The sequence below is a fragment of the Xenopus laevis genome, chromosome 1L (assembly GCF_017654675.1).
Source record: "Xenopus laevis strain J_2021 chromosome 1L, Xenopus_laevis_v10.1, whole genome shotgun sequence".
Lineage (NCBI taxonomy): Eukaryota > Metazoa > Chordata > Amphibia > Anura > Pipidae > Xenopus > Xenopus laevis.
Genome location: NC_054371.1, coordinates 46,597,948 through 46,624,890, shown reverse-complemented (window position 1 = coordinate 46,624,890; position 26,943 = coordinate 46,597,948). Strand labels below are relative to the sequence as shown.

At 40.4% G+C, this 26,943-nt stretch overlaps 1 protein-coding gene across 3 annotated transcripts; it reads right to left on the bottom strand.

Annotated features, from left to right (window-relative positions):
- Window positions 1-216: 216 nt before the first annotated feature.
- Window positions 217-26,615, bottom strand: pdlim3.L (PDZ and LIM domain 3 L homeolog). Of its 3 annotated transcripts, NM_001092857.1 has the most exon segments (8): window positions 217-2,150; window positions 3,401-3,509; window positions 4,206-4,336; window positions 8,548-8,802; window positions 10,436-10,503; window positions 14,230-14,314; window positions 16,570-16,721; window positions 26,371-26,538. In NM_001092857.1, coding segments are annotated over 8 exon segments (1,077 nt in total). In that variant the 5' UTR covers window positions 26,464-26,538; the 3' UTR covers window positions 217-1,966.
- Window positions 26,616-26,943: the final 328 nt, after the last annotated feature.

Here is a 26,943-nt window from a genome sequence, read left to right as displayed (position 1 = left end):
AAAGTTTGTTTCCAATACACAGCATTTGTAGTAAAGTGCAACAAAATGCCAAACGCCAGTCCTTTAGTCTACTCCAGCCACTCCTAGTTATCCCCAGTCTGCCCTAAAGTCCACCCATTTCAGACCCAAACTGTTTTTGCTGCTAGTAAATTCAGGAGTATCGGCATTTTTCATGTCCAGAGATAGATTTGTTGATATTTTGAATACATGTGCACATTATTATAGAAGTTTTATTTTATTTTTGTAGATTTTTTTTTCCATTATATATCAAAAGAATAGATGTTAATTGAAATGACTGTGAGCCTAGAAAGGCTATGAAAATAATATAAGCACTAACTAATTAAGGACAAATACAGTTAATAGTGCATATTGCAATTCAAACACAGTGAAAGTATATGTGTGCAGATTTTCTAACATGTTCAATAACAATATTACACAATATTCAATTTTAAAAACACGTTTCTGTTTAGAAGCCCAATAACCTAATGACACATTGGCAGTCACCAGGCATAAGCCAAGATTACATATAAAGTGTCATTATGTATGTTCGGTTGCAATACAAGTACAGTTTTAAGTACAAAGTAAAATATTTTAGTCCATCGGTATTGATATCCTCCTTAAACATAATTTTCTTTTGTGACGACATGTTTTAAAGGAGGAGGAAAAGCTAAAATTAAATTAAAGTTTTATCAGAAAGGTCTATATAAATACCCTAATAACCACTCAAAGTAATGCTGCTACATTTATTTCCTTCTATTGTGTACACATGGGCTTCTGTATCAGACTTCCTGTTTTCATTTTAAACCTCCAGGGCACGGGCTTGAGCATGCTCAGTTTGTTCCTCTCTCCCCCTCCCTTTTCCCTCCTCCCTGCTGTAATCTGAGCCCAAAGCTATGAGCGAGCAGGGACAGCCTCAGACAGGAAGTGATGTCACACCAAGCTAATATGGAAGCTGCTATCCTAAACAAACAGAGAGAACTTCTAGAGCTGTTTACTCAGGTATGGTAAAGCATTCTGCAGAACAAATATAGTTTTTTAGCTTGCACTATTGTGGCTAATCTATTGGCAATATAATGCCTCCATAGTTTTCCTTTTCCTTTAAATATGATTTTCAAGGAGATCGTAGTAGTCAACCACAGTTAGCAGGATTGGAAATAAAAGTGTGAGGTCTGCAAAAGGCCTCCTGTCTTATCCAGCAATATTTTCTTTGTCTCCTTAGTTAAATACTATAGATTAGGCCTGGGAAGCTTGTCGCCCTCCAAATGCAGGTTGCCTATGAGAAAGATGTCCCCCCAATAACAGCCAAGAGCATGCCATCCCATCGCAAATAGAAGTGGACAAAAGCTGATGAGGGACAGAAAAGTCCTTTGCCTTATATATAATATTATGTTTTGTGCTCTCATTACTATAGTACGTATGTATTCTATGAAATGCATGGAAATAAGCTTGTGTCTTATTCTAAACGTTGAGCATTTTTATATCCTTTTCTTATCTAGTGACACATGGATGTGTTCCTACAGTAACAGAATACAGAATAATGATCGACTACACTAACCGGTATCAATATGTTAAAGGGCATTGCAATAAATATTGGAAATTATACAATTCTTATCCATATTGCAATATATGGACAACCAAGTCCTGTATTCGTAAAGGGCACCAGCACACCAATAAAATATGATAAAAATGATTTTGACAATACTTAAAAGAAAACATTTACCAGGAAAATGATAAAAATGCTGAGCAAAACAAAATCTCTAATTAAAGAACCGAATGAACAAGAAAACCTCTGGTGGGGCCTTGATTACTTTGTTCAGTTGACATCACAGGCTCCATTTCAATTCTTTGACAGAAGGATGAGTCTCTTGTTGAAATAATAATACACATATTATGCGCTGTGAAATCAAACTTTGCTTTCTTAAAATCTTTCATAGCTTGGCCCTACATATTGACACAAATTAGTGATTTAATGATAGACGGTAACGGCATCATATCCCTCTGGCGGCCTCATACGTGCTCTGGCGTGAGCTTCACAGTACAGCTGGCCCTCCACGAAAAAGTATCCTTTTTGTTTCAAGTTTAGATTGCAGTCTGAGCACACAAAGCAATCTGGGTGGCGCAATTTGTCTTTTGCTTTCACGACTGTGCCACTGTGTAGGACAAGAAAAGACAGGAGAACACTGTTATGTTATTTCTATATTATTATTTTTAAGAGATGAATGGGATTACAAATGGTTCAGCTCCTCCAAAAATTTCACTCCAACTGCAGTACAGCAGTAAAAAGTTACTGATGTTTATCAGAGCACAGGTCACATGACTGGTGGCAGCTGGGAAACTGACAATATGTCTAGCCCCATGTCGGATTTCAAAATTAAATATGAAAAAATCTGTTTGCCCTTTTGAGAAACAGGTTTTAGTGCCGATTTCTGCTGAAGCAGCACTATTAACTGATGCGTTTGAAAAAAAACATTTTTCCCACGACAGTATCCCTTTAAGGACTGGAGTCCAAAACTGCACTGCATACTCCAGGTGAAGCCTTAACCAGGGACCTATAAAAGGTATAATTTTGTTTTCATCCCTTGAGTAGGGTTGCCACCTTTTCTGGAAAAAAATACAGGCCTTCCTATATATTTATCTTTTTTCCCTATTAATAACATTGGGATCAGCCATCATTTTTACTGGCCAGGTGGCAACCCTAACCTTGAGTTAATGCCCTTTTTTTTATGTAAGACAGAACTTTATTGCTTTAGTGGCCACATAATGACACTGTCTGGAATTAAACAACTTGTTATCTACAAATAGGGTTGCCACCTGTCTGGTTTTGACCCGGACAGGCTGGTATTTTGATGGGCTGCCCGGGTCAAAACTTCCTGCCTGGTTTTACAAATAAGGAAACCCGGGCAGGATTCCCTTGATTGACACGGTGATCGGCCAATCGCCGCATCATAGCCCCACCTCCTGATGTCACGTGCACGCTGACCTACATCATGACCCGCCCCCTGACATCACAGCTCTGCCCCCTGCCCTGCAAAAGGTGGCAACCCTATCTACAAAATACCCCAGATCCTTCTTAATTAAGGAAACTCCCAACACACTTAATTAAAAAGACACATTATTATTATTTAACAGTTTCTGGAAACAGAATGTATTCTTAAAGCAGGAGTAAAGCTCAACAGAATGTCTTTGCCTTATGTCTGCACCAACCCAAGTAAGGAAAAACTACCACTTGCACTACCCAGAGCTTATGTATTGTTTACTTAGTGCTCAGTATTTTAGTATAGACGGTACTCCCTCCAAAGTATCATTTCGACAAAAGATTACTGGCACACAAAGACTGAGTTAACAGAAAAATGTTCCCTTCATGAACACATCCAATCAGAATGGATATTAAGAAACTTACACTATGCCATTTCCACAGCGATCACAGATGGGCACTTTCTGTACAGCAGCTGCTCCTGTGTTTGGTTTGGTCACTGGGGCTCTAACACTTCTGGTGCCTGATGGGCGATCTTTAAAAGGAAAAAAAAAACATCTTTTTAATGTTCTTTACTACACGAAAACTTAAATCATGGGGTCAACTCAAAAATAAGTGCAGTTATAGTGTAATTTATTTATGTTTTACAGATATTTTAGAGATTGCTAAAAAAATAAAAAGGAACTTTACTTAAAAGTAACTTCTGCAGCCTGTTAGGTTTTGAGATAAGGAGCAGCTCATTATACGGAGGCTTTTCCAGTGGCCTTTCAGATCTGAGCATTTTTCCCCAATAAAAACACTTTGCAGTCATAGCTACTGCCTTGGATTTGTCCTGCTTTCTATTATAATACTGACCTAATCCTTAAACTAATGCTGCCAATACGAATATACTACCCTTTTAATTATCAGCATATTATTATTATTTTCTTTATGGGAAATAAACTGAATTATTGTCAATAACTTGCTACTATGGACAAGTACAATAGTATGTTTCTAGCTTGAGAGCACTGAAGTCCACATTGTGCAGCTGTGCTTTATTTATGACAATGTCCATATGTTTTTCTGTTTTAAGATTAGTGCTAAATACAAAATATGTTGCATGTGGAAAATTGGACCTATCAGGGACTTCTAGATTCTCCTAATGCCAGAAGATTGATTTGATATTGAATTTAATTCATGTCAAAATTTCATGTTTTCCCAAAAGAATAGTCCCATAAAATTGTTCACTTACCAGGGTCGTCGTCGACCATATCCTGCAGTATTTTAAATGAGCCGGACTGCCTGGGCTTGCTGGGATGTTCTGTATCATCATGCAGAAGCTTGTATACATCTGACTGAGGCACAGAGGGAGGGACTGGATCGCTGGATCGTACCATTAAACACAGAAAAGAAACAACAAACTGCTAATTATTTTCTGAACATTTTATTAAGACTAATAAGTAACAGTACAAAAGTGAGCACAGTTGAATGGATACTATTCACAAAGATACTTTGCACCAATACACGGTCCATATGATTTGCAAATAGCATAGGCAGAGCCATATTTACTCATAGGCACTAAGGGTGGCAGCTTATGGGGGAGAGACTAGGGAAATTTGCCTCTCAATCTGGTGGTGGAGCTGGAGGTCGTACCTCTTGATTCCAACTAGTGCAAAGCCTATACTTCATGTGCACCAATCGGGAAAGAAAGGGTTGGACCAATAGCACGAATGCCCTTGTTCAGTTGAGTTGTGCCAAGTACAGGGTGCACAGATGCAAGGACCCATTGAATTAACACGCCTGCCTTGAGAAGAACTTACTGCCAGAGTTTCTTTAGCAAGCTGCCCCTACACAGAATAAAATATGTACCACCAACGTTTTGAGATTTTAGGGAAAAAAACGTACAATATGCAAACCTAAATATTTGATAACATTTATTTTTTCCAATCCATTTCTATGTGGACAAAAAGAAACCACACATAAGGGCAAATTCACTAAGCGCCGAAAATGGCTAGCGACGCCTTTGCCGCACTTTGCCAGGTGAAATTTTGCCATGTCGCCACTAATTTACAAAAAAATTGCTCAGGGAGGCGAAAGGTAGCGAAGTTGCGCTAGCGTTAATTCGTCAAGCAAAGCGCAGTTAGCGATGCCTAATTTGCATAAGGAACCAAGTTAAAGTACAATGGACGTATATGTAGCAGCAAATATATTACACTACACAAGCCTGGGAAAGCTTCATAAAATAAAATAGAGTTGTTATTTTGCCCTATACATGTGCTCACTGTATAGTTTATGTTCCATATGTTAGGAAATGTAGGGGGTAAGGAGGGTACCCCAAAAAAATTTATGATCTTTTTCAGCCTATCACCCTTAAAAAAGTAAAAGCGTTTTTTGGGACTTAGAAAAAATGTAAACTTTTTTGAAGCAAGCCCTATCTACTCTATTGCACTTCGCCTGGTCTGAGGTGTTGAAGGCAAGTCTGGTGCAAGAGGTAAAGTTCAGTAAAATCCGCAAGTTTGTGAATTAGCGTAGTTACGTCCATTCGCCATATCGCAACTTCGCTTGGCGAAGTAGTGCTAGAGTAGGTCCACTTCGCTAGCGAATTTACGCCAGCACCCGTTAGTAAATCAGCGAAGTAACAAAATGACGTCACACTGGCAAATTTTTGCTAGCGTTAGACACTTCCCCCTTTAGTAAATTTACCCCATAGGAGGAAACACAGGCTTAGTGAAAAATAACAAACTTACTGTACCACATAGAGTATCATATTAGTATAGTGCTTTAACATTATATATATCAATATTTACACTGGAGCCTAGAGTATTACAGGTTAGGCCTAAAGGGCATGTTCACCTTTAAATTAGTCTTTAGTATTTCATAGATGGAACTATTATAAGAAACTTTTCAATACTTTCATTTTTAAAAAACAAGTTTTTTTTAATTCATATTTCCCCTCTTTCCAACCCGAAACTGAAAACACATTCGGGTGTTAGTGCTCACTGACCTCAGAAGTAAAAAATAAAGATTGACCTTGAAGCTTCACCATTATTGTTATTCTTGTTTTGTTGAAATACCTTTTCTATCTTTATAGGGTCTCTCTTATTAAGCTTCTATTCTGACTTCTAAATTGCTTTGTGGTTGGTAATTAATCCCGGCATACAGATATCAATTCTGAGCCGCAGAGGAAAAATTAAATACTAGTACAAACACATCAAGTAAATACATAAATTAAAATAAAATTGCAAATTGTCTGAATCTCACAGTCTGTACCATTATAGTAAAAGCTGATTTTAAGTTGATTCTCATGACTCCTGTGCCCTCATTATTGGCTGTGCTTATGCAAGTGGCATATTTTTCAGAGCAGGACATTATTTATGCCAAATTTGGATCTTCATACCTTAAGTCTACTAGAAAATGATTGAAACATTAAATAAACCTTATAGGCTGATTTTGCTTCCAATAAGAATTACTTATACAGGTATGGGATCTGTTATCCGGAAACCCATTATCCAGAAGCTCCGAATTACAGAAAGGCCGTCTCCCATAGACACCATTTTATCCAAATAATCCAAATTTTTAATTGTTTCCTTTTTCCCTGTAATAATAAAACAGTATCTTGTACTTGATCCAAACCGAGATATAATTAATCCCTTATTGGAAGCAAAACCAGCCTATTGGGTTTATTTAATGATTACATGGTTTTCTAGTTGATGTGCCAAGCATTCTGGATAACAGGTTCCATACCTGTATCTTAGTTTCGATAAAGTACAAGGCACTGTTTTATTATTACAGAGAAAATGGAAATAATTTAAAAAAATGTTAATTATTTGAATAACAAGGAGTCTATGGAAGACGGCCTTCCCATAATACAAAGTTTTCTATATAAGGGGTTTCCAGTTTAGGAATCCCATACCTGTACCACCTTAGGCTAACAATACATGGAAGTCAACAGACAAAGTTGGTACTTAGGTATGTGATTGTAGCCATCCACTCAATAGTAAATAAAGGCAGTCGGGTTGCAATTGCAGTTGTAATTAGAGTGTTATTAGAATGTAAATAAAGAAGAAACAGTCCAGTAAGAGCCTTGCAACAATGTTCATAAAGCATCTTAGAGGGGTCCATCAGCTATCTTTGCATTGCATAATAATAATAATAATAAATACATGAATGGAAATGAACAATGAATGTGATCACAGGCATGCATGGGACTGCGAAAATACAACGTAAATGTGACCCTATGTCCCTAGCAGGTAAGCTCTCTGGCAAACATAATAAAGGTGGCCATATATATGGGCCAGACCCAAATTGTCTCACTAGCTGAATGGACAAGATGAACAGGACCCAGGCCAGGTGGATGGTTACCATATGAGGGGCCGTATACAAGCAAGGACAACTATGCATTGTCCCATTCATTAGGGCTGACTGCCCAAAAGATCAGAACAGCAGGAAATTATCCATCAGGGCCAATAGCCCTCGATCCACCATGATAACTGGGTTATTGGTTGGAATGGTGCTATAACTTGCCATACATTTCCAAATAATCAGGCAAAAATTGGCCAAACTGCCCAACTAAATGTGGACCTGCATATCCAATTTAAGGAGCTAATTCTATTGAAGGCATACTTAAGTTATACTTTAGCCATATAGTTGACAAATAAATGCTCGGTCAAGGTCCATTACTCAGGTATTCTCAATATTGGTCATTTAATACTGCAAGTGCCATTTTTGACTCAATTTGCTATGATTTATTTAACTACAACCCCTATCATTTTTAATTTAATTGAAAGGACGTTGCTCTTGGCTCTATTGAGTCCAATGTGTCAGAATGTGAGCAAATATACTTGTGCTTCAAAGCAAAGTACTCTGTACCTATTGATCAAAAAACGAAAAGGTAGTGGGAGCACTTACCGACTCATTCCAGTGTGCTGCATGTTAGCTACTATACCCCACAGCCAGAGATAATACAGAAATTGTAGAGTACGGAGCACCAGTGGAAGCCAGGTATGGTTCATTAAAAAAGTAGAAATTTATTAGGCATATTTAAAATCCAAATATAGCGTGCCCAGACATGATAGGGGCCAAGTGCTCAACGCGTTTCGTGGCTTCACGCCACTTCATCAGGAGCTCATAAAGCCACGAAACGCATTAAGCACACGGCCCCTATCATGTCTGGGCACGCTATATTTGGATTTTAAATATGCCTAATAAATTTCTACTTTTTTAATGAACCATACCTGGCTTCCACTGGTGCTCCGAACTCTACAATTTCTGCTGTACCTATTGATGCTAGCTGCTGTGGGAACCCTGAAATTTCTGTGGTAGCTTCAATGATCCATAGTTCCAGTAGGCACACTTGTGTGAGTTTCATACAAACGGACTGCAGGGTTGCCATGGCATTTGGTGCCAAAATATGCTAGGTCAAGAAATAGTTCTGGAGGAAAAGGAATTGTGTCAATTTGCACAATAACTGCATCTATTTAACATGATAACAACTGCAATTGCGGCCGTAAATGAGCCCTAGTTATGTCTCTATGACATCATAACTAACATGAGTTGGTTTCTTAGACCATGTATCCATTTTTACAGAAATATACCTCATTGGGGTCTTTTCTCCTAGGATGGTTGAAACCTGCCCTTGTAAACTTTCCATAATATTGTCATCAGAATAGAGCTGCATGGGGGTATTGAACTGGGCATGGACTATCTTCACACCAGGAAGCTCCATTTCCAAGGGAACATTAGGTGCAATCCTAGAGGCAGCTTTCAGCTCAACAGGGTCAATAGTGCTCACGGAGGAAGGGGTGCTGCGTCCACTGCCAGGGTCAAAACCAGAAGGGGTGCTGCTTCCACTGTGTCAGCCAAGTGCATGGGGGAAAGTGGGGGAGTGACAGCCAGGAAGTTTAGAGCAAAGAAAAATGTGCAAGATGTTAGAAAGGAAATGTTGATAAATGAAACAGGAAGGAAGGCAAAATACTAATGACAATTAAGCATGCAAATAATATATTGATATGTAATGGCATGCCAACTGCCCTCATTACTTGAGACATGGGTTTAGCAGAAGGGAAGTGAGGTTGGGTGGTTGTTGGCATGGATACTGATCAAATCAATATTGAACTAGGGCTATAAAAAGACCCTAGAAGAGGCATCCTTAAAGGAGAAGGAAAGGCTAAAATTAATTAAGCTTTATCAGAAAGGTCTATATAAATACACCAGTAAACCCTCAGAGTAGTGCTGCTCTGAGTCCTCTGTCAAAAGAAACACCACATTTCTTTCCTTTTATTGTGTACACATGGGCTTCTGTATCAGACTTCCTGTTTTCATCTGAAACCTCCAGGGCAGGGCTTGAGCATGCTCAGTTTGCTTCTCTCCCCCTCCCTCCTCCCATCCCTGCTGAAATCTAATTTCAGAGCTGTAAGTGAGCAGGGAGAGACTCAGGCAGGAAGTGATGTCACACCAAGGTTATATGGCAGCTTCTATCCTAAACAAACAGAGACAGTGTCTAGGGCTATTTACTCAGGTATGGTAAAGCATTCTGCAGAATAAATATAGCGTTCTAGCTTGCACTATTGTGGCTAATATGTTGGCAATAGACTGTCTTGGAGCTTTCCTTCTCCTTTAATGTGTGCATCCATATTGGGTGTATGTCCAATATTTATATGTGTAAGGGTGTTGGAAGGTATATTTATATAGACTGTCAGTAATAACTGTAATATTAAAGACCACTGTAGTCCCAGGGGCACTAACATTAAAGTTTTAGGTGCTCAGTGAGTCAGCATGCATCTACAAGTCTCCATAGTAAGCAAGCGGATATGTTTCCCCAATGACCCCAGAAAATTCCAAAAGCTAAAATCATTTTTTTTAACATCAAATCGTTTGGTAGTGCTACCAAATATATATCAATAGAGATAAATCCAACAGCTGCCGGTAACCCACTGGTCCTAATAGAGGGGCAATTTCATGATATGTATGCAACAGCCATCTGTCCCATGGATTTGCCTACAAAAGATTTTGGTGTGAAGCCAATTATATTCTGTTTTTGCCACTGTCTGGCCACAAAAAGCAGTGCTTTATGTAGACACTTGTGAGCAGAGCCGGATTTACATAGCAGGTGCCCCTAGGCCCGCTGCTGTTCATTGCTCCCGTCCCCTCCCCTTCCTTTGTGCACATGAGCAAATTTTCAGTATCGAGTTCGGAGTACTGGGAATTGGTGCACAGGAAATTTCGAAAACTATGGTGTGTCCTGCAAATCCCCAGTGCTTCCAAACCAATGCCAACCTATTCAAATTATTATTCCCAAAAACATTGGCTTTGATATTAGGAAGTTATAAGTATGTAAATGTAAGTGCTCCAGGCACTTTCTGCCCCCTTGTTATTTGCAAGTCAGTATTTCAAGAAAAAGAACACTGTAGTAATTATCACAAGCCCAATCAATATACTGTGTGATTCACATGCACAGCATATACATAGTAGAAAGGTTTTAACCTGCTTCGGCCTGGCAGTATGAAAGGCTTAGGCCGGATATTGTGCTTGTGCTCAAAGAAGCCCAGATCCTGTAGGACAGAAAACAGAATTGAAAACATTTCTATTTATATCACAATTACTGAGTCTTTCATGGCACTATGCTCAGTTTCCAATGCTATATATGAATTTATTGATAGATAGATATATATATATATATATATATATATATATATATATATATATATATATATATATAGAGAGATATATATATATATATATATATATATATATATATATATATATAGAGAGAGAGAGAGAGATATAGAGAGAGAGAGAGAGAGAGAGAGAGAGATATAGATATAGAGAGAGAGAGATATAGATATAGAGAGAGAGAGATATAGATATAGAGAGAGAGAGATATAGATATAGAGAGAGAGAGATATAGATATAGAGAGAGAGAGAGAGAGAGAGAGAGAGAGAGAGAGAGAGAGAGAGAGAGAGAGAGAGAGAGAGAGAGATATACACCCAAGTCCACCATTAAAAAAACAAACAGCTAAGCACATTCTTGTCTTTAGCGATAATGCACCTCTTTATCACTCGACAACCCATGTTTTACTTAGCAAGGAAAACCACACAAAGAATTCCATAATCTGTCAGTAATTCAATTGTTTTTCCCAATTAATACTCTTGAAGTTAAAGCTGCCTTAAGGGGTAGAAAAAGTACAAAGAATATCAGGTTCCTAAATGAAAAAAAAACCGCCAAAACAGCAATCAACCTTTATCTGTAAAGGATAATTCCTCTAGAGCAGTTAGGATAAATAAAGCGAATACGTAAGGATTTGTAAGGGATAGACAGTACACACACATGCACATGTAGATATATTAATACAACCAATAACCAGTAAATACGATTTGCTAATTGTTTGCTAAGTCATGTTCCCTCTATCTCTGTGGGTTTCAGACTTTATCGGTTCAAGGACAATATTTGTTCTGAATCTCCCTTGGCTCATAACAAGATTATTGAGATATGAAAACCATGCTACAGCATATCAACCATTATTCCAAGAATATCTAAGACAGAAAATAATTGTTCCCCAACAAATCTTACCCTGGTCTTACAGAAGTATCCAGCAGAACACATTCTTCTCAAATCACACCATTAGTGACCATTAGGGCCCCACACAGACACTGCTCAAGACAGGGGCGATTGGGCACCCTGAGGCAGTCTTCTTGATGCCACCTCCTCACCCCCACCATGCTACATCACTAGAGTGTGCTGTTGCACTTCTAAATCAAGGTTCAAACTTTGCCTCATGGCAGGGATAGCCTTTGATCCCATGGCCCCTACATGTTGCTTTATCATGCTACCCAATCAGCTTTCCCACAGCTAGTGCATGGTCCTCGATGGTGCAGGCCATAGAGACAGTATGGGTGGGATGGTGATCCCTCATCCCTTAGGCCCAACTGCAACCTCAGGATCTGCTGATTCCAAGTTATTCCACTGCCCAGGGGCACAAGCCCCAAAGTTTGTAAACTACTCCTCTAAGGCATACGTTTCCAACAGGCCCTCAGAGAGACTTAACAAGTAGGTAAGATCTTCTGTGATCATATATTTTCTCTTATATATTCTTGCAACTATAGCAGAATCAATGGCATGACCGTGGTTCCATACAAAAACTCAGTAACAGTATCAGTCTTCCATGGTTGCTGTTAAATGATTCTGTTATACAGCACATCTTACAAAGCACTTTCATTACCCGCTTGTTTTTCTATGTCTTCTTCACTGCTAAACTTTTGCTCAGATGTCTTTTAAAATTATTTTCCCTTTAAAAGTAATGCTCTCAGAATTATTAAAGACCTTCCTAGTAAACAATTATTACAAGTATATTCACATAAAGATTTTGGGACAGGATAAAGATGGGGCTTGTTGGTCCCCAGCTTGAGTGAAGTCGCCTTGACCAAGAAATTCCTATTACAGAACATACGTTTAAGCGTATTGCTCCAAATTACAGGAGGAAACCTTACTCAGAGAGCCACGGGTATCAAGCATTCCAGACAGACCCGGACTGGCAATCTGTGGGTTCTGGCAAATGCCAGAGGGGCTGCTATAAGGTCCCATAGAAAGTCAGTATTAAAGGAAAACTATACCCCCAAAATGAACACTTAAGCAACAGATAGATCATATCATATTAAGTGGCATATTAAAGAATCTTACCAAACTGGAATATATATTTAAGTAAATATTGCCCTTTTACATCTCTTGCCTTGAGCCACCATTTCGTGATGGTCTGTGTGCTGTCTCAGAGATCACCTGACCAGAAATACTTCAACTCTAACTGTAACAGGAAGAAGTGAGGAAGCAAAAGACACAACTCTGTCTGTTAATTGGCTCATGTGACCTAACATGTATAGTTTGTTGGTATCTTTGTTAGTACAGTGAATCCTACGATCCCAGGGGGCGGCCCTTATTTTTTAAAATGGCAATTTTCTATTTAGGATTACCCAATGGCACATACTACTAGAAAAGTGTATTATTATGAAAATGGTTTATTTACATGAAGCAGGATTTTACATATGAGCTGTTTTATGCAATATCTTTTTATAGAGACCTACATTGTTTGGGGGTATAGTTTTCCTTTAAGTGGGCTGGTGGGGGCTGTTTGGGCTTCTGTGTGGGCTGATTGGGTCTCTGTGTACCTGAAATGCCAGGGCCTATTTTAATTCTCAGTCCGGACCTGATTCCAGATATTGGATCCCTTACCTGTATTGCTACACTGTAGAGCAGTGATCCCCAACCAGTAACTTGTGAGCAACATGTTGCTCTCCAACCCCTTGAATGTTGCTCCCAGTGGCCTCAAATCAGGAGCTTATTTTTGAATTCCTGGCTTGGAGGCAAGTTTGGTTTCATAAAAACCAGGTGCACTGCCAAACAGAGTCTCAATGTAGGTTGACAATCCACATAGGGGCTATCAAATGGCCAATCAGAACACTTATTTGCCACCCCAAGAACATTTTTTATGCTAGTATTGCTCCCCAACTCCTTTTACTTCTGAATGTTGCTCAGGGCTTCAAAAGGTTGGGGATCCCTGCTTTAGAGCAACAGATGTTTGTTTCCATTCATGTGAATAGGAGGCAGCACTTTATTTTGCAGCCAGCTGTGTCATTAGTCTTAGAGAAAACCGGGTTGGAGAAGAAACATGACAAAACAATGAATTCACATGTGATACTTACATTTGATCTGCATCGGGAATTAGCCCTCGCATCTGGCCATGAAATGCATCCTTAATGTTGCCGGATGAATATAACCCAATGGGAGTGTTATAGGATGAACTGACTACCTGCTTTTTGTCACCAATATTTGCTGCTGCTACAAATGGCTGTGCCTTTCTGTTATGTGCTGTACCAATGGGCTTGAATTCCTGTATGCATTTGGACAAAACACACCAAACTGCTGTTCATGCGGGTTAAACACACACAAGCAATGCAAACTTATTATATTCATTACACAAACACAATGAATGGCACACGGATGGACAGTAATACCAATATTTATAATCTGTAGGGATTTTTTCGCCTTGTTTCGCCACAGAAATGACGCTCATAGACTTATATGGCATCGTGCGTCAAAAAAAAAAAAGCTGCACAACACCCATAGACTTTAATGGGCGTCGGCGACAAATTTTTGGCGAAACGGGTCAAATTTGACCCATCCCTAATAAACTGCTAATCTAGAACCCCCAACTCAGTGCATATATATCAGCCTGGGTGCATGTCTGCTAAACCATTGGCTACTGTGCAAAGGAAACGTTTATTACCTGTGGTTCAGCTTCCAGATTTATTTTGAAAGGCTGTGCTTTTCCATCTTCACAGACCTGAGGGGACCAGATTCTTGTTTCTGCCCTGCAGATAAGATTGGGGAATTAAAGTGTGCTGGGAGTCCAGCAGCAAGGTAGAGAACATACCAGCAAAAGTATGACATTTTTCTTAATAAAAAATGATATATTAATATTGATATATATATTTAATGTATACGTTGATGGAAAAACAAATCTAAAATGGTACAACTTTCTGCAGTTCTCAAGTAAAGTCTTTGTAAGAACCTTTCTATATGGGGATTGTTAATACACCTTTTTCCAAAATGTAAAGAGCAGAATGTAGTTTTTTCCCATTATATTTGGCTGTGCTCATTTATTAAAAACGTATGGGAGAAAATTGAGCGTTTCATTAAAGACTCAATTGACTTAGATATAATATTGAGTCCGCAATTTGCATTACTAGATATGAAAGACTCGTTTAATTTCTGCTAACTTTCCAGTTGAAATTCTGGATTTCTGCTGGTTAGTAATGGCAGCCAGTCAGAAATCTATATTTTTGTGTTGGATTAGACAGAAGATTCAAGAAGTTATTAGATTCAGAGTTGAAGATTTATCTCAAAGAAATAAAATTAAACGCAGATGGTCAATTTATATTGCAACTCTGGATGACAATAAAAAGGAATTTATCCATAAACTTATGGGGAAAGTTGACTGAAAAGTCAGTAATATAACATAGAGGTTAAGACATTCACATAATTGTTGATCTACGTATATATATACAAATTAATTCTAACTAATTTGTTGAGCATTGAATTGATAGAAGAGAAACAGGTCTAATTGTTCAACACTTCTTGTTTATTGTTCACATATATAAATATTTATATGTGCATATATATATATATATATATATATATATATATATATATATATATATATATATATATATATATATAAAAAAGACAGAGTGGGTCTCTCGCACACCTTCAAAAAATCAAATACCAGGTGCTGCTGCCATGTCAAATATTCAGAAATCCATCCATAGAGAGCAGCGCACACTGGAATTTTTTAAAAAGATTTAATTTATTTATCAAATATTAAAAATGTATATTACATGTATCGACGTTTCGGTCCTGGTCTGGGACCGTTCTCAAGATACCACATGTGTATAAAACTAGGGTATTTATACCCTCCTCTTTCCCCAAACAGGAAGTGAAATCACCAACACACATCACAAATGACATAGGAAATGGCAAACAATTTGTAAAGTGCTGTTCATTCATAATTCGCAACAAAGTTGCTCATCTGTCTCACCTTACTTTTAGGGACAGTGATAAAGAAACATATTTACACATTTGTATCAAATCGTACCTCGTGTTGCTGAAACAGCTATCAAACATTGTAGCATTGTCATTGTCAATATTTACATGTTGTCAAACAGTCAAGTCAATTCATTTTATTGCAAAGATAATAATAGAATTTTTTTAAAAAGAATTTGAAAAGAATGAAAGGCATCTTTATTTGTGATGTTTCCCACTGTGCTGTATCTGTTGTGGTGTTTCCAGTACTGCAGTTGTGTTGCAATAGAATCCCAATATTACTTGGGCGACAAGAGGTACAAACCTGACCTTGTAGAGATGTATCTGCAGTCCAGCCTAGTACATGACTAATGAGGACAAGGGAGTATTTGTTGCCCCAACACTTTATATATGTTGGGGTGATAGACAGAGACCAGCTGGGGATTCATACAATAACATAAATTAGTTAAAGCCTGGACAGTAGTAATACCTTACTGTATATAACCCATATTGTTTATAGTGTCCTAATGGCTGTGGCTCACTCACATAGCTTTAAGTAACACCTCTAGGATTTACTATGGTTTACTTCCCAGTGACAGCAGCGGGAACTTACCAATGATAATGGAAAGGGCGGCAGATACAGCCAGGTAAACCCACATTGGTGAGTTTGTGGATTATAATTTTGAGTGCAGGGCAACCTAAAAAGTTGTTGGTGGGACAGGGCTGATAGCTGGCTGCTGCAACTCCATTTGGCACATAGGTAGTATTTGTAGCAGGGTGCAAATAATTCATAATTTTAGGATATGAATGGGTGTCCAGCCATCCACAATAAGTTTGATTGAATACCAAAAACTGTAAATTTGCTTTTGAGATTTGAGCATCTTAACATAACTGCAGAATCTGTGATCCTATATAGATCATATTCATTTGTTTGGGTAAATAATTTGATTAAATCCGAATCCTGCGAACAGTGTATAAGGGAATAAACCACCGTCATCAATTACTGCCACTTTACTAATGTGAAGGCGTCTGATGAAATTCATACCTGTCAATTTTCAAGCACAGTTGATCTGTAGCTGCTTTAATCCTGTCTTGTGCCTCTGCATGGGTCATAGTCTCTGTGCTGAAGCCATCGATGGCAAGGATCACGTCACCGGGGCACAAATTAGCCACAGAGGATTTGCTTCCTGGGGTTATCTGCAAGAATCATGAACAATGCTTAGGAAAGGCCGACTAATGTGGGCACACACATGTTAATATTGGCTACCACTCAGTATGTTCAGTTCCCTTAGACCCAAGTGCTTTAGACACAACTAAATACTGTATATCATGACTCGGATGAATGAAACCCTTTGAAAAACATAGTCAAAATTCTGTAAATTAGAACTGGCATCTAAGAAGGTTTTAATCATAATACCCCATTTGGTGAGCAAAAAAAGCCTGCAAATGGCCCACTGAGTGGGGCATTGTGCAAATATTTGCTGGCCTCTACCCTCCCGAAGACATGCAGTACAGACTGGGTTGAGCTGCACATTCTGTGAGCACTGGATTTTTCAACCGGCTCTCAGTGCAGAGTTCAGGGTCTGGGGGTGCAAGTGCTCCTAGAATGAGCCCCCGTGGGCCAAGAATCACCCCTTTTGACTCTAGCCACTTAGCTAATAATTTCCCCTTATTCACATGTCAGCAATAGTAACCAGGACCACCTCTTGTTGGTCAATGAACAATGACATTTCCATTGGCAATACTGGGAATCTATTCTGGGGATTTGGTGAGCCAATTACATTGTCAATCATAACTCTGTGGCACTACCATAAATCACAAAAACCTGCTTCTTTTCTATATTGATACAGAGATGTCTACTGAGAAGCAGTGGCAATGCTGTAAAACATGATACACGACATCTTATACTGGATGACGCATTTTACAAGCTGCTATAATTAGCTGAAGATGCAGCAAATATTGGGCTGCACAGAATTTGCTTTATCAGTAATACATTTAAAAACAGGGATTTCGTACACTAAGGGGGTTATTTACTAAACCCCAAATGCAAAAATCTCAAAAAAAATTGATTTTTTTTTTTAAAAAAATCGGACTTTTAAAAAAATCACAAATTATTCGGAATTTATTAAACTATTAAACTGGAAACAGGGCCGGAAATAGGGGTAGGCAGGAGTAGGCACATGCCTAGTGTGCAAAGCTGGGGGGGGGGGTGCCAGGCACGTACCTTCTCTGCCTTTCTTACCCCCTAGTCCGGTCCCCGCTCTGGCCGGCATTTGTGCATTCTTTTGCGCACACGCGCATTGTCCCTTTCGCACCACCTTTTTTTTTTGTGTACACGGGGTCTTTTGCGCATGCGTGTACATGTTTTCCTGTGCATACAACTTTTCACGCATGCGCACATCACTGTGGGGCCATCCAACCAGCCAGGCTGCCTAGGGCGTCTGCGCTGGTTGCTCCGGCACTGGATGGAAAAGTCAGAATCTGAAAATCCGGCATCTCAGACCTGTCGAGGTTGCATATAAGTCAATGGGAGAAGTCCAAATGATTTTTTGATGTGCGCTGGGTTTCGTGCAATACCCTGAAGTTTTCGGGCAAAAATGCATAAGAAATCGGAGTTTTCGGGTGAAAAATCCACCGTTTTTTGTGCATTTTGGTATATTGTTTACACCTGTTAACTGATATATTCTAGCACCCCAGTTAATCATGGTAAGTGACACAAATAAGAGTGCTCTCCATTTACTATTTTTACCACTTTTCCAATTGCTGAAGGGCAGCCACTGCATCGTGCACCATTTTTTAGTAAAATATTACTACACTGAGAGGGAATAAATTCAAATGTACCTAAAGCCTCTGGCTGTGAAATAGTAGTAGCATTTGCTCATGTGATAATGGATATAAGGACTGAGTTATACAAGGCACACAGGTGTACAGGCTACGTAAAGCAATGCTAGAAGAGTTAATTGAAAGGGAATTAAAATGAAACCAAAGAGACATAGCCAAGTGTGGGGATTAATATAGCAGCATGCAATGTGGAAACTGCACACTTAACCATGTTAACTAAGCAGTGTTCCGACCTGATGTTGTTTCAGGTGCTGTCTGTCAGTTACCAAGGACACTTGCGTTAAAGGGGTGGTCCATCTTTAAGTTAACTTTTTATGTATCATAGAATGGTAATTTCTAAGCAACTTTTGAATTGGTCTTCATTATTTCTTTCTTTTAGTTTTCTAATTATTTTCCTTCCATCTTTCCAGCCTTTAAATGGGGTCACTGACCCCATATACAAAACAAAGCCAGATTGCTGAAATTACAAACTGTGAGAAAAGCTGAATGAAAAGCTAAATAAATTAAAAATCTCAAATGATAAAAAATGAAAACCAATTGCAAATTGACTCAGAATATCACTCTCTACATCAGGGGTCCCCAACCTTTTTCACGTGTTATCAACATTCAGATGTAAAAAGAGTTGGAGAGAGGCACAAGCACAAAAAATGTTCCTGGGGTACCAAATAAGGGTTGTGATTGGCTATTGGTAGCCCCTGTGTGGACTGACAGCCTACAGGAGGCTCTGTTTGGCAGTACACCTGGTTTTTATGAAACCAAAAGTTACCTCCAAGGCCGGAATTCAAAAATAAGCTCCTGCTTTGAGGACACTGGGAGCAACATCCAAGGGGTTGAAGAACAACATGTTGGATTGGGGATCACTGTGCTACATCATACTAAAAGTTATCCAAAAGGTGAACAACTGCTTTAAAACTGGTGTGGTGAAGGCAAATGTTTATAGAGCATAGTGATGGGCGAATTTGTCCCGTTTCGATTTGCCGAAAAATTCGCAAATTTCCTGCGAACTAGGCGTCAAAATTATTTTGACATGTGTCGATTTAGACGCCTGCAACAATTGTTATATGCGCACAATGTTTATGCACGCAGTGGATGTTTTTCGCCGCAGTGGATTTTTTTTGGCAGCAAATTTTTTCACCAGTTTTGCAAATGTATTCACCGTCGGCAAAACGTGGAAATTCACCCCTGGCGAATTTATTCATCCATCACTAATAAAGAATCAGTTTCTCAGATTTTTGTGTGAACCTTTCAGAGAAGTCACCAGTCATAAAAGCTCCATGAAACAGGTGTTTTAGATCTCACATGAGCCCTGCTGAGCGCTCAGTCAGTGTCTTTCAAGTACTTGGCAGCCATTGCTGTAATTAGCAATTCTCATTTTCTAACTGCTCACCAAAGACTTACAGACTCCAGCTCAAAAGCTTTTAGTACTGAGCCCTTTATTTTCGTATAGAGAATAATACAGTTCATTTTATACCCCACCCAGGGTTGGACTGAGCTGGTGGGACACCTGTTTTTTATTGCTACTTTTTCTTACTCATCATACTTGTCAGCCCCTCTCCTATTCATATTCCAGTCTCTTATTCATATCAGTTCATGGTTGCTAGGGTCATTTGGACCATAGCAACCAGACTTCTGAAACTGCAAACTGAAGAGCTGCTGAATAAAAAGCTAAATAAAAAAAACCCACAAATAATAAAAAATGAAAACCAACGCAAATTGTCTCAAGATATCGCTTTTTACATCATATCAAATGTTTACTAAAAGGTGAACAACCCCTTAAATGGAAACGTTCTGTATTAATACAAATTTGAAAAAAAAAACTTTATTGGAGGAATTATAGCATTAATTATATCCCACCCCTGTAGAGCTTATAGTGTAAACAAAGACACATTGGGGCAAATTCACTAAATGCCGAAGCGCCTAGCGTGAATTCGCCAGCGTTGGGCATTTTCATTAATTCGCCGATTCACTAACGAACGCTGGTGTAAATTCGCAGGTGTTACTTTGCACCCTTATGCCTGGCGAATTTGCGCAGCTGACGTAACTACGCAAATTCACTAACGTGCGAATGATTCTGACCGCTACCTTTTACGCCAGGCTTCCTTCGCCACCTCAGACCAGGCAAAGTGCAATAGAGCAGATAGGGATTGCTTAAAAAAAAGTTAAAATTTTTTCGAAGTGCCAAAATACGGTGGTGTTTTTTCATTTTTTATGGGTGATAGGCTGAAAAAGATCGAAACATTTTTTGGGGCTCCCCTCCTTCCCCCCTACATTTCCTAACTCATGGCACCTTAACTATACAGTGGGCACATGTGTAGGGCAAAATAAAAATTTTATTTGATGTTTTGAAGGTTTCCCAGGCTTGTGTAGTGCTGCTACATATACCTCCATTGTAACTTCAATTTGGCGCCGTATGCAAATTAACCATCGCTAGCGTAACTTCGATTGGCGTATTAACGCTAGCGCAACTTCGCAACCTTACGCTATCCCTGAGCGTAACTTCAGATTTTAGTGAATTTGCAAAGCGCTGGCGAAAATACGCCTGGCGAAGTGCGGCGAAGTAGACGCTGGCGCAATAATGAATCTTAGTGAATGTCCCACATTTAACTGACAGGAGGTCTTGTTGTTACTAAAAAGAATGATAGAGGCATTAAAGCTAGATAGCTATTTGCCTTTACACGTATTTATTTTGTGAAGGAGGCAATGTTATCCAGTCCTTCTGTGGAACAGTCTGGCTGTTATTGGCTAGTGCTGCTAATGGAGAGGCTGTGCAATGTTTCACATATGCTAATTGACTTTTTCCCTTCATGACAGAAAAACTAGATTTTCAGACCCCTGTGTGTAATGGCTTCCCCATGCCTGTGAATTAGCCACACGTTACATTAGTGAGTGTAGAAGGATTGCTATAAATTACCCCTCCAACTCTTGTCAGCTGCTTGGCAGGTGCCCCACCATAACTGACCTCCCCCTGCCCCGGTGCATATGTTCAGCTCCATATGATAATTCCCCTTCATTCCTGTGGCATCAGTCTAGGAGGCATGCGGGTGATCCTACGTGAGGCAATCCCTGGATTAGAAACTCTATATGGAAAGCTGAAAGGAGCAGACAGCCCAACATGTCTGCGCAAGCTTTGAAATAATTTCCTTCCCTCAGCAGAAACTGAAAGACGAACTATAAGCGGAGACATTATCAACCTTTAACATTAACTTTCCAAGTTGCAGAAAGCCCATCTCCCATAGACTCCATTTTATCCAAATAATCCAAATACTTTAAAATGATTTCCTTTTTCTCTGTAATGATAAAACAGTACTTTTATCCCAACTAAGATATAATTAATCCTTATTGGAGGTAAAACAATCCTATTATTAAATGTTTAAATGATTTTCTAGTAGATTTAGGGCAGAGACACAAGCTCAGGGCCAGTGAGCGCAGGGACCCCGGTGCACTGGGGAGCTGCACATCCCTGGTGCTCCCTATAGAACATGCCGCCCCTAGGAATTTGCCGCCCTAGGCCTGAGCCTTTGTGGCCTCACTACAAATCGGGGCCTGCACACGTTCAGATTCAGGGAGATTAGTCGTCTGGCGACAAATCTCCTCCTCTTCGGGGCGACTCTTCTCCCCGGACTGCCTTCCCGTAGGCTAGAATATAAATCCGTGGAGGGATGGCACTCGAAGCGATTAGTTTTCCGAAGTCGTCCGAAGTTTCCTCGTGAGTGCCACCCTGCCGGCAATTTAAATTCTAGCCGGCGGGAAGGCAGTTTGGGGAGATTCGTAGCCCCAAAGACTTTGTCGCCAGGTGACTAATCTCCCTGAATCTGAGCGTGTGTCTCTGCCCTTAAGGTATGAAGATCCAAATTGTGGAAAAATCTGAAAAATCGCAGGTCCATTTTGGATAAAAACTTGATTTGAGAAAATATGGATGATCCAATTGCTTGTTCCCTGGTCCAGGGTCAGATTTTGCTGGCGGGACACTGGGAAAAACCCTGGTCGGCCCCCAGACCCACTCTCTGGCCAAAAATCCTGGGAGCTGCCCCCTGACCTTCCCACGTGGCCCCAATCACAGCCGCAAAAGGAATAAGGCAGAGGTCCCCAACCCTTTTACCCGTGAGCCACATTCAAAAAAGAGTTGGAGAGCAACACACACATACAAAACATTCCTGGCATGCCAAATAAGGGCCCTATGTGGACAGGCAGCCTACAGGAGACTCTGTTTGGCAGTACACCTGGTTTTTATACAACCAAAACTTGCCTCCAAGCCAGGAATTCAAAAATAAGCAACTGCTTGAGGCCACTGGGAGCAACATCCAAGGGGTTGAGGAGCAGCTCGCGAGCTACTGTTTGAGGATCACTGGAATCAGGGCCGGCCTTAGGCCAATTGGACCAATTGGGCCCAATTGGGCCCCGCACCTCTGGGGGGCCCCGCACCACAGGGCAGCACAGATAATATTTCCCTCAGCACATGATGCTGCCTGGCCTGCCCCCAACTTTGAGAGTCCAGCCCATCCCCAAATCCATAGGTCTAGCCTGCCCCCAACTCTCATAGGCCCAGCTTTCCTCCAACCTTGATAGGCCCTGCCTGCCCCCAATCCAACCAAGCCTGCTCCCAAGCTGAATCGGCCCAGCCCCAAACTAATTGGCCCAGTCCACTCTCCTATTTCCTCCCTCTCTCTCTTACCCTGTGTTCCCCTATTATGTTACCTTGTCTGCCCCTTTCCTTTCTATTTTGTGCCTGTATGCCCTTATTTTCCTAAATACTTGGTGTGTCAGTAGCCAGCAACACTTTGTCTAGGGGCCCCGCCAACATGGTCCCAATTGGGCCCCACATGTGATAGGACCAGCCCTGACTGGAATAAGGTATGCGTGGGGGGAGGGCAGAAGTTGGGGAGTGTGTTGGCCTCTGAGGTGGCAGCCTTGGGTCAGATCACAATGGGTGCCTAGGGAGACTCAATAGGAGAGGACAACTTCAATACACAGATGGAATTTTCTAACCTTCTTTATACAGTAGGTATCTGACTGGATATTCTTTGCAGGAGGGAAACAGTATATTGATAATTGGGTGAAGCAGTAGAAAAAGCAACTTTTAAAGACACACGTCATCTATATTTAGAGGTGTATAATGCAATGGCAAAAACTTGTTCTATGCAATAAAAATCTGTATTTCCCCTTTACATGTAATTTAATACAGGGTAAGTTTGTCAGCAGTGAACACATTAAGGGGAGGAATGCCTTCATATCAGTCATGTGTTGCTACTTCCCAAAGGAATTCTCATTTTCTTCATACTTTTTTTCATTTAGAAAGCCTCATGCTTGGTGCATCTGTGATCAATTCAGCCGGACTGAGTCAAGTTGTCACGACCAATCAAGTTACAGTGACACCAAGTGGATAGAACAACAGGGGTTATTTACAATGCCACATGCAGTGTACAAAGTGCAAAAAATGCTGCAATTGTCTGCTCTAAGGCAGGCAGTAAGGAGAGGGCTGGAGTATGAGTTCTGATGCTGTTCTATGCATAGAGAGTTGGATCTTTCTGCATTCTCTATAGTCTCTGTGTGAATGTGATGTTATTGGGTAGCACCCGTTGGTTTTAACTAATGTAATCAGATTGCAGTTCTGCAATATACAGGTGCATATATACAAGCCCTAATTTGTGGGGAGGATACAAATGCCTAGGCCTAGGGTGGCAAAAATCTGGGGGTGGTATGCTGCCCCAATGTCTGCACTAGGGACATGGGCGGGGGATGTTGACAGCCATTTGAATCACCCAGCTTAACTTGCCCTTCCATTCCGAGGACATTCCTCAACAAATTAGAAAATGTGTAAATAGTAGTGTGGGACTGGGGTGTGTGGGACCTACCAGGGCTGCCACCTTAGGGCCCCTCAACCCACTCGCCTGGATACCCCACCCAAGTTGCAAACCCCCCACCCCAGTTGCTTGCTCCCTCACCCCAAACACAAACTCCAGTTCAAATCAAACCAGCACCCACCCCTGTGTGCAGCCGCCCGCTCACATTTGAGGGAGCACCCACAGTATCTGGCAGGGAGCAGGCCAGGATTATGGGGCCCATGTTGTCCTGCTCACCCAGTCTGACCCTGATAAATCCTGTTAGCACAAAAAGGCTATCAAATATTTCTCTAATTAATGTGGTTGCTAACTATTTTCTCCTTCACTAATGTCGAATCACCCATACTATTTGCAGTTAGTTGCAATCAAGTTGAAAAAGTGGCCTCTGCATTGTGTAGACTGAATGTGCCTTTAGAAAGAAGTGTTTATGGTAAACCAGGGAATCATCCTGGGGCACTGATAAAGGAGTAAACTTCTTTGCTGAAAGCCATATTATCCTTAGCTACAATACAAGGCACTGGTAGTACCTTTTTTTGGCATTCCTGTTGCAACAAACAAGCTTTTAACAGGGAGTAGGTCTTATTTTAGGAGAGGGCATTAGAGAGCATTTACTCCCAGCATTAGTGAGGCCCTTGGCAGTTGGAAAACACATATAAAACTAAATAAAAGTATGCTGTGTAACAAAAATGACACATGTTCAGTATATCTAGTACATCAACTAAATCCAACCTGCATCACTCTAGCTCTTCTTGACTTCTATCTCTCAGCATCCAACTGAGCATCCACTTCTGCATTGCACCTTCTCAGACTCAGGCCCTGAGAGGCTGTGATTTGTTTCAAACACTCTAAGTTGCATAGATACTCCAAAGGTTTGTGCAACATTGGTTTCTTATTCCTGATTAGCAACAGGGCCAAGGCCTTGACTGAAAGAACCTTTGATAAATATGCCCCGTATCCTCTGTACTACACTACTTGCTGATCATTGTAAAACATCTGCACTGACTGTTCAGTTAATGATTCATTATAAATCCATAAACACAAAAAGAAAGAAACCTGAGTGATCAGGGTATAGGATCCGTTATCTGGAAATCTCTACAACATGGCAATACCATTTGTCATTATTAAAAGGTGAAATGTATGCGTGTGAACCCCCGGCCTATAACAGACCTGGTGGTGACAGGTGACATTAAGGCATTGTGATTCCAAAAGATCCCTTATCCAGTTACCATAAGTATTAACCATTCCAGATAATAATAATAATTCCAGTGTCGGACTGGCCCACTGGGATACCAGGAAAACTCCCGGTCGGCCCAGGTGTCAGTGGGCCCTCATGCGTCTAAGCATTTGGCATATTTCATGGCCATTCCCTATTTTTATAAGAACAAAGGGGCTAAATAGATGGAACAATAGATTATAGAAAGTAAAGAAAAGAGAATAGGAGAATAGAGGTTGAGTGAGGAGAAGAAAATAATACTGAGGGTGGGCCCCTGGTCTAAGGTTTTTGGTGGGCCCCTGGTGTCCGACACTGAATAGATCTCATACCATACCTGTATTATGTGTGCATTAATGGTACAGGCTGACGTTCTAAAGAATATATGACATATTATGAACTCGACACTGGCTGCTATCTGCCTAATTCCCATGATATTCAAAATAGATTTAGGCGGCACTCCGTATAAAATAAAGAAAAGATTTATTGCAATGAAATGGTGGATCCACGTCGCCTGGCACATTTCGGGAAGAGTTCCCTTAGTCATAGGCTTACAGGTTAAACAATACTGCTTCCTTAAATAGGCTACATCTGTTAATTCCCATGATATCCAAATAATTGACATACTGTGAGACATATTGTAAACTGTGTTCTATACGAATAGAAATCTGGCAGGCAGACCTGTATTACATAACAGCAAGATACTCAATCCACTTCTGGTTCTAATCACTTGTCCCAGTCGCATCTATAAAACATAGAACAATCTAGGGATTCTTTCTACAAAGTACCTCCCATGTCGTTATAAATAAGAAAATTTGCAGCAAAGCTACCGGTTACAAAGCATGGACAATGTGCCCCAATATCCACAATGGATGACAAACTTCCCAACTTCCCAACATAAATCTTTTCCAATAAATAAAAAGAAATGAGTTTGCGCATGATAAAATGGACTTACCCTAGATATGACTAAAGGCTGATTGAAATCAATGCCCCCAGTAAGCCTGAATCCCCAGGGAGCCGGCCCAGGGAGAAGCACATTCTGTGGCATGGCTTTTGTAAAGGAAATCTGTGTTCCCCTGGGGTGAGAATGGGAAGAAGGAGGTTTCAGCGGTAGGTCAGTGAGATGATGTCCCCAGCTCCTGTAGGCAGCAGCCTGATCTTCTGATGCTCAAGGATCTTCCCTTTATCCCTTTCCTTGGGCTGACGTCATGGCCTGGCCAGGAGACCCAGAGGGGGAATGTGAGGAGGGAGGGCTGAGGAGGGGGAATGGGACAGCAGCAGGGAATATGTTTGGGAAGAGAGAGCCGGAATTCCTTTGCCTCTGGGACACACTTGAGTCTGGCTCTATTAACACTCCCTCGCCCGTATGGGTCAAACAGATTATTTCAGACTATGTTGCTATGTTTCAGGGCTGGAGTGTAACTGTAGACTGAAATTATGGCTGGATGGCTTCCAAGGCCTGTAACGCAATGCAACTGGATTAACCCATTACTCACCAAGTGAAACAAGGCACCATTAATCTTATTTA